This window comes from Ailuropoda melanoleuca, chromosome 1 (assembly GCF_002007445.2).
Source record: "Ailuropoda melanoleuca isolate Jingjing chromosome 1, ASM200744v2, whole genome shotgun sequence".
In the NCBI taxonomy this organism is placed as follows: domain Eukaryota; kingdom Metazoa; phylum Chordata; class Mammalia; order Carnivora; family Ursidae; genus Ailuropoda; species Ailuropoda melanoleuca.
In genome coordinates this window covers 63,141,930-63,155,387 of record NC_048218.1, presented here as the reverse complement: position 1 = coordinate 63,155,387, position 13,458 = coordinate 63,141,930, and the positions used below count along the sequence as shown (strand labels likewise).

General features: G+C 38.7%; 1 protein-coding gene across 1 annotated transcript in view; it reads right to left on the bottom strand.

Moving 5' to 3' along the window:
* The window catches only part of STXBP5L (syntaxin binding protein 5 like), a 404,610-nt gene that overhangs the window by 302,795 nt on the left and 88,357 nt on the right, over positions 1-13,458 (bottom strand). Inside the window, exon 3 of the mRNA XM_034659194.1 lies at positions 4,937-5,034. Within this exon, the coding sequence (XP_034515085.1) occupies positions 4,937-5,034 (98 nt within the window). The remainder of the gene's footprint in view (positions 1-4,936; positions 5,035-13,458) is intronic.

The following is a 13,458-nucleotide window of genomic DNA, read 5'->3' as shown; positions in this document are numbered from 1 at the left end:
AGAGACAAACGTCATTTCATAATGTTAAGAGTCAACTCATCAAGAGGACTTAACACTCCTAAATGTTCATACAGCTAATAACAATGCTTTGAAATACATTAAATGAAATAAAACTGATAGAACTGCAAGGATAAACAGATCAGTTTACAATTATATTGAGAGATTTTAATACCACTCTCTTAGTAATAGAAGAAACAGATAGTGATAAGGAGAAAATCAGTACAAATACAGATCTTAACCACACTATCAATTGATTTTCCCTAAGTGATATTTACAGATCAATCCACCCAACGACAATAGTATACATATTCATTTCAAATACACATTTAACATTTATCAGGACAGACCACAGACAGGGCCAGAAAACAAGCTTCAGTTAATTTTAAAAAGATTCTGGTTATACAGAGTATATTCTCTGACCACAATGGAATTACATTAAAAATCAATAACAGAATTCTAGAAAAACATCTAATATTTGGAAACTAAATAACACATAAATAACCCATAGGTCAAGAAAAGAAATCAAGCAGAAATTAGAAAATATTTTAAACATAATGAAAGGAAAACACAACATATTAAAATTTGAGGGTGGAGAATTCCAAATCTGTGAAGACGAAGTAGTTCTATTCCTCCCAGCTTCTGCCTCTTACCAACAACAACAACAACAATAAAAACAAATCTCTGGATATAATATTACAATCAAACATAGAAAGAATGTGAAAGGTAGAAAGAAGGAGGAATGACAAAGCAACTCAGGACTTGAGGAATGACACAGCAGCGATTTCCTTGGGTTTCCTTATCGTGTCTTATGTATCCTGGACAATGCACTGTAGAAGTCTCCAACCCAGAACCACCAACTGGTACAAACAAAAAAACAGAAACAAAAACTCCAAGAAAAGGACTCTTTTCCCAGCCAAAGGACTGAGAAGATAGGTAGACCTAAAAACAGATTTTGGCATCACTGAACCTAATCTAGCAAACAACAAAGAAAAAACTCTCCTCTTCCTGACTCCACACAGTTTAACAGGGTTGACTGGGGAACTGATCTTCCACCTTATCCTTCTCCCACCCTGCAGAGAGCGCACTCCAATTCTCTCAGCAGGTAGTGTTTAAGGGCACAAATAGAAAGTTAATCACCCATCCCCTGCCTGGCAGAAGCAGTAAGCACTCTGTTCCACTGTCAGGTGGCATTAGTGCACTAAGGAGAATGCTAATCTGCCATCTCCAGATGAGTAAGGCAGGTGGGAGTAATCCAATCTGATGGGACAGTATTAGTGAGTCTGAATGAGCACCTGATCTTACATTCCCATCCTAGTATAAAAAAAGGTGTTCTAATTCTCCTACCAACGTAGCATCTGTGGAATTCAGGAACAACAAGATTTAATGAGATGGTACAAGGTGGGGATTCACACACACATTAAGCTTCACACACACTCTCCTAGCTCTGTCACCAGGGTGGTCATTGGGAAGTTGAATACCCACATCCACCTGACAGCGCTAAGACTGAACAAGGTGGGCAAATCAGGGCTAGTCAGCACCCATATTGTGTCAGAGGATCCTACTAGGAGCTGAACCTCTACTCACATCACTGAGCTGGAACAAGGTGGTGCAAGGAAGAGTGGTTGATACCATGCTTTCTATCTCTCCTGACGTCACTGGGGCCCTGTAGAAAGATGAACTTCCATTCCCACACATTGGAAAATGAGGTGGATGAGTCAGTACCCACTTTTGCTGGGGTGGGTATTTTGACAGGGCCCAACACAAAACTTGAATATACACACCCACCCGGCCCTCAAGTTACACCTCAACAGGGGGACTTAAGTGGTAAAAAAAAAATTATTACTAGCATCCAAGTTTCATAATATAATATCCAAAATATCCAGGATACAATTGAAAATCACTCACCATACTAAGAACCAAGATAATGGCATTTGAATGAGAAAAGATAATCAATACACGCCAACATGAAAATGAATCAGATGTTGTAATTATCTGAAAAATGTTTTCAACAGCCGTCACAAAAATCCTTCAATAAGCAATTATGAATCTTCTTAAAACAAATGAGAAATAAAGATCAGCAAATAGGAATTCTAAAAAAGAAATGAACTGAAAAATATAATAACCAAGATAAAAATGGATAAGCTCAGTAGTATAGTGGAGATGATAAGGATAAAATCAGTAAACTTGGGAAGAGATCAATAAAATTTACCTGATCTGAACAACAAAGGGAAAAGAGACTGAAGTGGGGAAATATAATAAACAGTGTCAGGGGTCTGTGGGATAAGAACAAAAGATGTAACATTCATATAATTAGAGCCCCAGAGGGAGAATAAAAAGACAGTGGGATTGAAAAACTATTATAAAAAATAATGGCTGAAAACTTCCAAATTTGATGAAATACATAAACCTACAGATGCAGAAAGTGGAGCAAACACCAAATAAGATAAACCCAGAAATATCCATGTCAAGATACATCATAATTAAGCTTCTGAAAACTAAGGGGGAAAGCTCTGGAAAGCAGGCAGAGACCAAGTATTATAAACAAACATGAAATTGAATGATAGTAATTTCTCATCTGAAACCACAGCAGCCAGAACAAAGTGGTACAACATTTTTCAAGTAATAAAAGAAAGTAACCGTCAAGTGTGCATACAAAGCAAAAATATCCTTGAGGAATGAAGAATACATACATTCTCAGATGAAGAAAAACTAAGACAATTTGTTTCTAACAAATCTACCCTTTACAAAAAATCTAAAGAACGTGCTCTAACCAGAAGGAAATGAAAGTTCTCAAATCAACAGCACATATTTTCACCATAAAAACCCTGGAAAAAGAAGTCTTGGAGCTTTAGAAAGGAAATAACAGGATTGGGTAAAAACTTGGGTAAATATAATAGATTATACTACTTCTTATGAGTTTCTTAAGTCTCATTTGATGTCTGAAGCAAAAATGATAGCACCATATGATGTGGTGCTGCTCAAGGCATTTACAGGAAATACATAAGATAATTACACTTTAAAAGTAGACAGGGTACAGGGACCTAAATGGAAGGAGGTTTCAGTTTTCCTCAAAGTGAAAAAATGTTGATACCAGTAGACTGTGATAATTTATGTATGTTTACTGTAATACCTAGAGCAACCACTGAGAAAACTCTACAAAGAAATATACTCAAAAACAATATAAATAAATCAAGATTGAATTACTAAAAATGTTCAAAATAACCCACAGGAAAATAGGAAAAGACAAATAGACAAGAAACAGAGGAAACAAGCAGAAAACGAACAAGTAAAATGGCAGAATTAAGTCCTAACATATAAATAATTACCTTATAGTAAATTACCATCATATATCAATTAAACAAAGTAGATTGACATGGTAGATTGAAAAGAAAATGATCCTACAAAATCAATGTACAAAAATGAGTTGCATTTCTACGTACTAATGATAAATTATCAGAATGAGAAATTAAGAAAACAATCCCATTTACAACTGCATCAAAAGAATAAAGTACCTAGGAATAAATTTAACCAAGGAAGTGAAAGACCTTGACACTGAAAACTGTAAGACACTGATGAAAGAATTTGAAGAAATTATAAATGAATGAAAAGATATTCCATGATCATGGATTGAAAGAATACTGTTAAAATATCCATTCTACTCAAATCAATACACAGATTCAACATGATATCTATAAAAATTCCAATGGCATCCTTTACAGAAATAGAGCAATCCTAAAATATGTATAAAACCACAAAAGACATCAAGCAGCCAAAGTAATCTTGAGAAAAAAGAGAACAAAGCTAGAGGCATCATGCTTCCTGATTCCAAACTATATTACAAAGTTACAGTAATCAAAACATTATGGTATTGGCATAAAAGTAGACACATAGACCAATGGAACAGAACCAAGAGCCCAGAAATAAACCCATACATACATGGTCAACTAATATTTGATAAGAGAGCAAAGACTACTCAATGGGGAAAAGACAGTTTCTTCAATAAATGGTGCCAGGAAAACTGGACAGCAATATGCAAAAGAAAATTGGACCACTATCTTACAGTACACATAAAAATTAACTCAAAATGGATTAAAGACTTGAAAGATAAGACCTGAAGCCATAAAACTCCTAGAAGAAAATAAATACAGTAAGCTCCTAGACATTGGTCTTGGCAATGATTTTTTGGATATGATACCAAAAGCAAAAATAAACAAGTAGGACTACATCAAACTAAAAACCTTCTGTACAACAAAAGAAACCATCAACAAAATAAATGGGAGAAAGTATTTACAAATTACATATCTGATAAGGGGTCAATATTCAAAATATATAAAGAACTCATATAACTCAATATCAAAATAAAAAAACAATTAGATTAAAAAATGGACAGAGGACCTGAATAGACATTTTTCAAAAGAAGACCTACAGATGGCTAACTGATACATGAAAAGTTGTTAGGCATCACTAATTATCAGAGAAATGCAAATCAGAACCACAATGAGATATCACTTCATACCTGGTAGAATGGCTATTACCAAAAAGACAAGAAATAACAAGTGTTAGCAAGGATATGGAGAAAAGGAAACACTTGTACACTGTTGGTGAGACTGTAAATTAGTACAGCCACTATGGAAAACAGTATGGAGTTTCCTCAAAGAATTAAAACCAGAACTTCCATATGATTCAGCAATTCTACTTCTAGGTATTTATCAAAAGGAATTAAAGATTAAAGATTAAAAAGGAATTAAAGAAAGGACATCAATAGTTATCTCACAGACATTAAAAATATGCCAATAAACCGGGATATGTGGTCTTTCACAATCATTACCTCTTTTGAAGAAACCAAATTTATTTGGTCATATTTCACTTACCTGAATATTTAAGGAAATGTAATTGGTATTAATGTAACAAATAATAAAACAAAAATTAAGGATACATTCGTATAGCACCTGTTCTTGTCCCAATAGCCAAGATTTTCTGAACTGGATCAAAGGCTAATGCTGTGGGCTGATAAGGAAAACCATGCCGAACTGTCTGAAAGAGAGCAGATAGTAAAAATAGTCATCAAGGAAATAAAAATTAATAAAACTAAAATCACAAGATACCATTGTCCTACTACCATAATGACTAAAATAATTATTTTTCATTAAAAAAATACTACCAAATGTTGGTAGGAGTATAAAATGATACAAACACTTTGGAAAATTGTCTTGTAGTTTTCTATAAAACTATCGGTCCTATTACCTATAAATTTCTCTCCTATGTATGTATCTCAGAAAATAGCATATGGCCACATAATAATTTGTGTTAAGTATGCCCCTAATAGCTTATACATAACAACCTAGAAACAGTCCAGCTGTCCAAAAAGAGAATCAAAACCAAAATGTGCTATACTCATACAATAAATTACCACTCACCAGTTGAAAGATAAACACTATTGACAGATACAACCATATGACAGATACAACCATATGGATGATTCTCAAAAATGTTATGCTAAATATAAGAAGCAATACACAAAACAGTGCATATAGTATAATTATATTAGAATTTGAACAAGCAAAACTAATCTATGGTGAAAAAAAATCAGAGCAGTAGTTGACTTGAGGAGAACTAACTGGAAAGGGGTATAGTAAAGGTAATATTCTATATTTTGATAAAGGTTTGGATTACACAAGTATATACATTGGCAAAAAGTCATCAAATTGTATGATAAAATTTATGATTTCTCTGTGTGAAAATTGAATGTCAAAAAAAGATAAGAAAATAGTATTATAAACAATGGTTATACTGAGTTATATGATATGCATACATCAGTGTGCATGATATATGATATGCATACATCAGTATGCATGATATATGATATGCATACTGAGGTTCTAAGAGTTAAAGTCTACTGACACCTGCAACTTAATTAAATGCATCCATAGAAGTATTATGGCTCATAGATGAATAGACATATATTATAAAGTAAATATAGCAAAATGGTAATTGTCAAATCTAAGTGGTGAGTATGTATGTGCATGTGTGTGTGTATACACATACATACATGAATGCTCATGGTATAACTTTTTCAACTCCTTTATTTGAAAGCTTTCATAGTCATACAATGGGGAAAAAAAGAAAAGAAAAATATAAAAAGTTGATAATATCATAAAGGTGACAAGACTAACATAAGAATATAATAATAGAGGGAAGAGTTAAAATGGTGGAGGAGTAGGGGACCCCTTTTTCAGCCAGTCCCCTGAGTCGAGCTGGACAGGTACCAGATCAGCCTGCACATCTATGGAATCAGCCTGAGACGCAGGAAGATACATCTGGATCTCTACAAATGAACATCTCCAGCGCTGAGTATTGAGGTACGAAAGTGGGGAGCCGTGAAGGCGCACACAGATATCGGAAGATAAACGGAGGTGGAGGGAGCCACCGTGTTCGGGCAGGGGGAAGCGGTAGCCACCTGCACGGGGGAGCAGGCGGACTCACGACTGGCACCCGTGAGAGAGCAGACCGAGACCGTGAGCCAGGGAACGCACCAATCCAGACTGAAACGGAGTTCCGGTGTGCTCACTGGAACCAGACTGAGACCGGGAGCTCTGGGAGTGCACGGGGGTGGCTGGCGGCTGGACGTGTTAGAATCACAAAGGACAGAGATGCGCCAGCCCTGGAAGTGAGGGCTGGGACGCCGGGCGTGGGGCGCACATCCCGGGACGCTGCAGGGTTGAGCAGCACCAACAGAAACAGAGTTAAAGTGGCCAGAACATCAGTGAAGAACGGTCCGTGATCCCTCTGTTCTGAGACAAAGGCTGAGATTCGGCGGCTGCTGCTCTGACTCTCAGAAGAGGCACAGCAAACCGCCAGGGAAAGCCGCCACAGAACAAAACCCTGGAAATACCGGCTCACAGTGTGCATATCCCCATCCCCCCTCGAGGGGACACGGAGACTCTACCCAAACAGGGCTGCCTGAGTATTGGCGCAACAGGCCCCTACCCCAGAAGGCAGGCTGAAAAATCAAGAAGCTCACATCCCTAAGATCCCTATAAAACAAGGGTGCATGGCCTGGGTCCCGGTCAATAATTTGGGCTCTAGACAACCCCACACCATCTCCTCATCAGAAAGATGAGAAGGAGAAATCCCCCCCAGCAAAGAAAAGACAACGAGTCTGTGTCCTCTGCCACAGAACTAATGGATATGGATATAACCAAATTATCAGAAATGGAATTCAGAGTAACAATGGTCAAGATGATGTGCAGACTTCAAAAAAGTATTAACGAAAATGTTAATGAGACTATAGAATCTCTAAGGGCAGAAATGTGAGCGAATCTGGCAGAAATTAAAAATTCTATGGGCCAAATGCAGTCAAAACTTGAGGCTCTGACGGCCAGGGTGAATGAGGCAGAAGAACATAACACCAAACTGGAGGATGGGTTAGTAGAAGAGAAAGCTAAAATAGAATCTGGACTCAAAAAAATCCATGCTCAGGAATGTAGGATACGGGTGATTACTGAATCAATGAAAGGTTCCAATGTCAGAATCATCGGCATCCCTGAGGGGGTGGAGAAAAACAGAGGTATAGAAGAGATATTTGAACAAATTGTAGCTGAAAACTTCCCTAATCTAGCAAGGGAAACAAGCATTCGTGTCCAAGANTCCAAGAGGCAGAGAGGACCCCTCCCAAGCTCAACCACGACAAATCTACACCACGTCACATCATAGTGCAATTCACAAATATTAGATCCAAGGATACAGTATTGAAACGAGCCAGGGCAAAGACATTTCTCACGTACCAAGGCAAAGGTATCAGGATTACGTCAGACCTGTCTACAGAGACCTGGANTTTCTCACGTACCAAGGCAAAGGTATCAGAATTACGTCAGACCTGTCTACACAGACCTGGAATGACAGAAAGGGTTGGGGGGCATTTTTAAAGCTCTTTCAAAGAAAAACGTGCAGTCAAGGATCCTTTACCAGCAAGGCTGTCATTCAGAATTGATTGAGAAATAAAGACCTTCCAGAATGGCCAGACACTGACCAATTTCATAACCACGAAACCAGGCCTACAGGAGATATTTGGGGGGGTGGACTTCTATAAAGGTAAAAAGGCCCCAAGAGTGATACAGAACAGAAAGTCACAATCTATAGAAACAAAGACTTTACTGGCAACATGGCATCATTAAAATCATATCTCTCAATAATCAGTCTCAATGTAAATGGCCTAAATGCTCCCATAAAATGCCACAGGGTTGCAGATTGGATAAAGAGACATGACCCATCCATTTGCTGTCTACAAGAGACTCATTTTGAACCCAAAGATGCATTCAGACTTAGAGTAAGGGGATGGAGTACCATCTTCCACGCAAATGGACCTCAAAAGAAAGCTGGAGTAGCAATTCTCATATCAGATAGACTGGATTTTAAACTAGAGGCCATAGAGAGAGATACAGAAGGGCACTATATTATTCTTAAAGGAAGTATTCAACAAGTGGATATGACAATTATTAATATATATGCCCCCAACAGGGGAGCAGCAAGATACACAAGCCAACTCTTAACCAAAATAAAGAGACATATAGATAAGAACACAGTAATAGTAGGGGACCTCAACACCCCACTATCAGAAATAGAGAGGACACCCATGCAAAAAATCGACAAAGAAACAAGGGCTTTGAATGCCATACTCGACGAATTGGACCTCATAGATATATATATAGAACACTAAACCCCAGAACCAAAGAATACTCATTCTATTCTAATGCCCATGGAACATTCTCAAGAATAGATCATGCTCTGGGACACAAAACAGGTCTCAGCCAATACCAAAAGATTGAAATTATCCCCTGCATATTCTCAGACCACAACGCTCTGAAATTGGAACTCAACCACAAGGAAAAACCTGGAAGAAACTCAAACACTTGGAGGCTAAGAACCATCCTGCTCAAGAATGACTCGATAAACCAGGAAATCAAAAAACAAATTAAACAATTTATGGAGACCAACGAGAATGAATACACAACGGTCCAAAACCTATGGGATACTGCAAAGGCAGTCCTAAGGGGGAAATACATAGCCATCCAAGCCTCACTCAAAAGAATAGAAAAATCTAAAATGCAGTTTCTATATTCTCACCTCAAGAAACTGGAACAGCAACAGAGGGACAGGCCTAATCCACACAGAAGGAAGCAGTTGACCAAGATTAGAGCAGAAATCAATGAATTAGAAACCAGAAGTACAGTAGAGCAGATCAACACAACTAGAAGCTGGTTCTTTGAGAGAGTCAATAAAATTGACAGATCACTGGCAAGACTTATCCAAAAGAATAAAGGACCCAAATTAATAAAATTATGAATGAAAAAGGAGAGGTCACAACTGACACCACTGAAATTGGAAGGATTATTAGAAACTTTTAACAACAGCTATCTGCCAATAAATTAAGCAATCTGGAAGAGATGGAGGCCTTCCTGGAAACCTATAAACTACCAAGACTGAAACAGGAAGAAACTGATTTTTTAAACAGGNAACAGGAAGAAATAGATTTCTTAAATAGGCGTTAATTATGAAGAGAGATTGAGTCAGTGATAAACAACCTTCCAAATAACAAAATTCCAGTCCCGGACGGTTTTCCTGGGGAATTCTACCAAACATTCAAAGAAGAAATAATACCTATTCTCCTAAAGCTATTTCAAAAAATAGAAACAGAAGGAAAGCTACCAAACTCATTCTATGAGGCTAATATTACCTTGATCCCCAAACCAGGCAAAGACCCCCTCAAAAAGGAGAATTACAGACCGATTTCTCTAATGAATATGGATGCCAAAATCCTCAACAAGATCCTTGCTAATAGAATCCAACAGTACATTAAAAGGATTATCCATCATGACCAAGTGGGGATTCATCCCTGGGATGCAAGCGTAGTCCAACATTTGCAAATCGATCAGCGTGATACTGATATCAACAAGAAAAGACTCAGGAACTATATGATCCTCTCAATTGATGCAGAAAAAGCATTTGACAAAATACAGCATCCTTTCCTGATTAAAACCCTTCAGAGTGTAGGAATAGAGGGTACATTTCTCAATCTCATAAAAGCCATCTATGAAAAGCCTACTGCAAGCATTATTCTCAATGGGGAAAAGCTGGAAGCCTTTCCCTTAAGATCAGGAACACGACAAGGATGCCCACTCTCACCACTATTATTCAACATAGTAGTAGAAGTCCTCGCAACAGCAATCAGTCAACAAAAAGGGATAAAAGATATCCAAATTGGTAAAGAAGAAGTCAAAATGTCTCTCATCGCAGATGACATGATACTGTATATGGAAAACCCAAAAGAATCCATGCCCAAACTATTAGAAGTTATAGAGCAATTCAGTAATGTGGCAGGATACAAAATCAATGCTCANCGAAAGACATCAATGTGAGACAGGAATCCATCAAAATCCTAGAGGAAACATAGGCAGCAATCTCTACGACATCGGCCAAAGCAACCTTTTTCATGACACATCTCCAAAGGCAAGAGAAATAAAAGATAAAATGAACTTATGGGACTTTATCAGGATAAAGAGCTTCTGCACAGCCAAGGAAACAGTCAAAAAAACTAAGAGACAGCCCACGGAATGGGAGAATATATTTGCAAAGGACACCACAGATAAAGGACTGGTATCCAAGATCTACAAAGAACTTCTCAAACTCAATACACGAGAAACAAATAAACAGATCAAAAAATGGGCAGAAGGTATGAAAAGACACTTTTCCAATGGTGACATACAAATGACTAACAGACACATGAAAAAATGTTCAAAATCATTAGCCATCAGGGAAATTCAAATCAAAACCACACTGAGATACCACCTTATGCCAGTTAGAATGGCAAAAATTGACAAGGCATGAAACAACAATTGCTGGAGAGGATNTGGAGAGGATGTGGAGAAAGGGGATCCCTCCTACATTGTTGGTGGGAATGCAAGTTGGTACAGCCACTCTGGAAAACAGTGTGGAGGTCCCTTAAAAAGTTAAAAATTGAGCTACCCTATGACCCAGCCATTGCACTACTGGGTGTTTACCCCAAAGATACAGACGTAGTGAAGAGAAGGGCCATATGCACCCCAATGTTCATAGCAGCATTGCCCACAATAGCTAAAGCGTGGAAGGAGCCGAGATGCCCTTCAACAGATGACTGGATTAAGAAGTTGTGGTCCATATATACAATGGAATATTACTCAGCTATCAGAAAGAATGAGTTCTCAGCATTTGCTGCAACACGCACGGCACTGGAGAAGGTAATGCTAAGTGAAATAAGTCAAGAAGAGAAAGACAATTATCATATGATTTCTCTCATCTATGGAATATAAGAACTAAGAAGATCAGTAGGGGAAGAAAGGTATAAAGAAACGGGGGGTAATCAGAAGGGGGAATGAAGCATGAGAGACTATGGACTCTGAAAAACAAACTGAGGGCCTCAGAGGGGAGGGGGGGGGGGGAATGGGATAGACTGGTGATGGGTAGTAAGGAGGGCACGTATTGTATGGTGCACTGGGTGTTATACGCAACTAATGAATCATCGAGCTTTACATCAGAATCCGGGGATGTACTGTATGGTGACTAACATAATATAAAAAAAAACATTAAAAAAAGAATATAATATACAAGAAATAATTTCAACATAAATATAGCTTTTCAAAGAAATAGAGGACCCACATAGGTCAGAAAAAATAGATTCTAGAAGGAGCTTGGGAATGTAGCAGTGCAGGAGGACCCTGAGCTCATACCATCCCACATTACAACTAGATATCATCCACATCCAAAGAGATAAACCTTTCAACCTGAAGAAAGGCAAAACAAATTCCACAATAAAAACAGAGAACAAGCTGCATCCGAAAGTTTACGAAGGACAAAAAGGCAGGGGAAGCTGCTTGCAGGAGGGGGAACTGGCACATGTAGAGGTCAGAGAAATGGGCCCTAGAACCAGGGATCATACAAGGGGGAAGACTAATCCTCATATTTGGCTTTGAAAATCAGAGGGGCTGAATTCCATGAGATTGTATAACTAATGGGACTTGGAACCTGGAGCTGTAAAAGTCAGCTCACTCAGCACTGGGCTAGCCAGGAGGGCAAGTGATAGCTAGGTCACTGCCATTAAAGAGACAGCAGCCTACATGGACAGGAAGCATAAAAACGGCAATTTACACAACACCAGGGGCAAATGGGTGACAGATTTATTCATACTGATTTTGGAGCGTGTTTGGGAACTTCTCTGAAAATGAGAGAGCTGTTAGGTACCATTATCCTCCCCGTTCCCCCCCATAAACAGAAGGTCAATCTACAGGAGTCAGGCTACACAGACATTTGCTACCTAAACTGCTAGCAGTATGCCATGCCCAAGAGTTCTCCTGAGGACTCACCTACTCCAAGCCTGCTAGCTTGGCCCTGGGCTCAGGGCCAATTTTGTTAAAACTGCCCATGTGCTCTGCCCAGCCACCGGATGCACAGCCACTGCTGCACATTGCACCTAACCACTGCATAGTGCCCAGCCACATGCCCCCAGCCACCCCAGGGAATGCAGCCCCACAGCCTCCACAGCATTTCAGGGGATCTGGCATAGGACTAGTGGCCCAGCACAAATTTTGCTAACACTGCTGCCCTGCTCCCAAATTCCCTCAAAGCCAAGACCCCTCAGAGTTGGCCTGCCTGGGTCCCACCAACACCACTGAGAGCAAGCACAGCCCATGATAGGCAAAGTGTCAGTCCAGACAACTGCACTGAAAGGAAAAGCAACTCAGACAAAACAGCAGGACATAAGCAGCACACATAGGATACTCTCTCCTAAAGTGCCAGGTTCTGGTGAACACGGAACACTGCACTACAGGACACTATAGGACCTGTTGTTCATAAAGTCACTATTTTCAAGAACTGAAAACATAGCTGACTTTCTTAACAGAGAGAAACAAACACAGAGAGGAACAAAAAAATGAGACAGAAAAACTTATCTCGAATGGAAGAAAAAGACAAGGCCACAGCCAGAGGTCTAAGCAAAACAGATATAAGTAAAATGCCTCATAGAGAATTTAAAGCAATGATCATAAGGATATTTCTGGACTTGAGAAAAGAGTGGAAGACATGAGACCCTTAACACAGAGATAAGGAATAACATAGCGAGATATAGGGCTCAATAAACAAAATGAAAAACATGCTTAATGGAATGAATAGCAGGATAGAAGAAGCAGAGGAATGAATTAGTGACCTAGATGACAGGGTAATGGAAAGTAATCAAGTTGAACCAAAGATAGAAAAAGGAATTATGCAAAACAAGAATAGACTTACAGAATTCAATAACTCCATCAAAAGTAATAACCTTCATATTATATGAGTCTCAGAGCAAAAAGAGAGGAAAAAAAGGGGGGCAGAAAACTTATTTGAAGAAATAATAGCTGAAAGCTTCCCTAATATGGGGGAGGAAACAGTTGT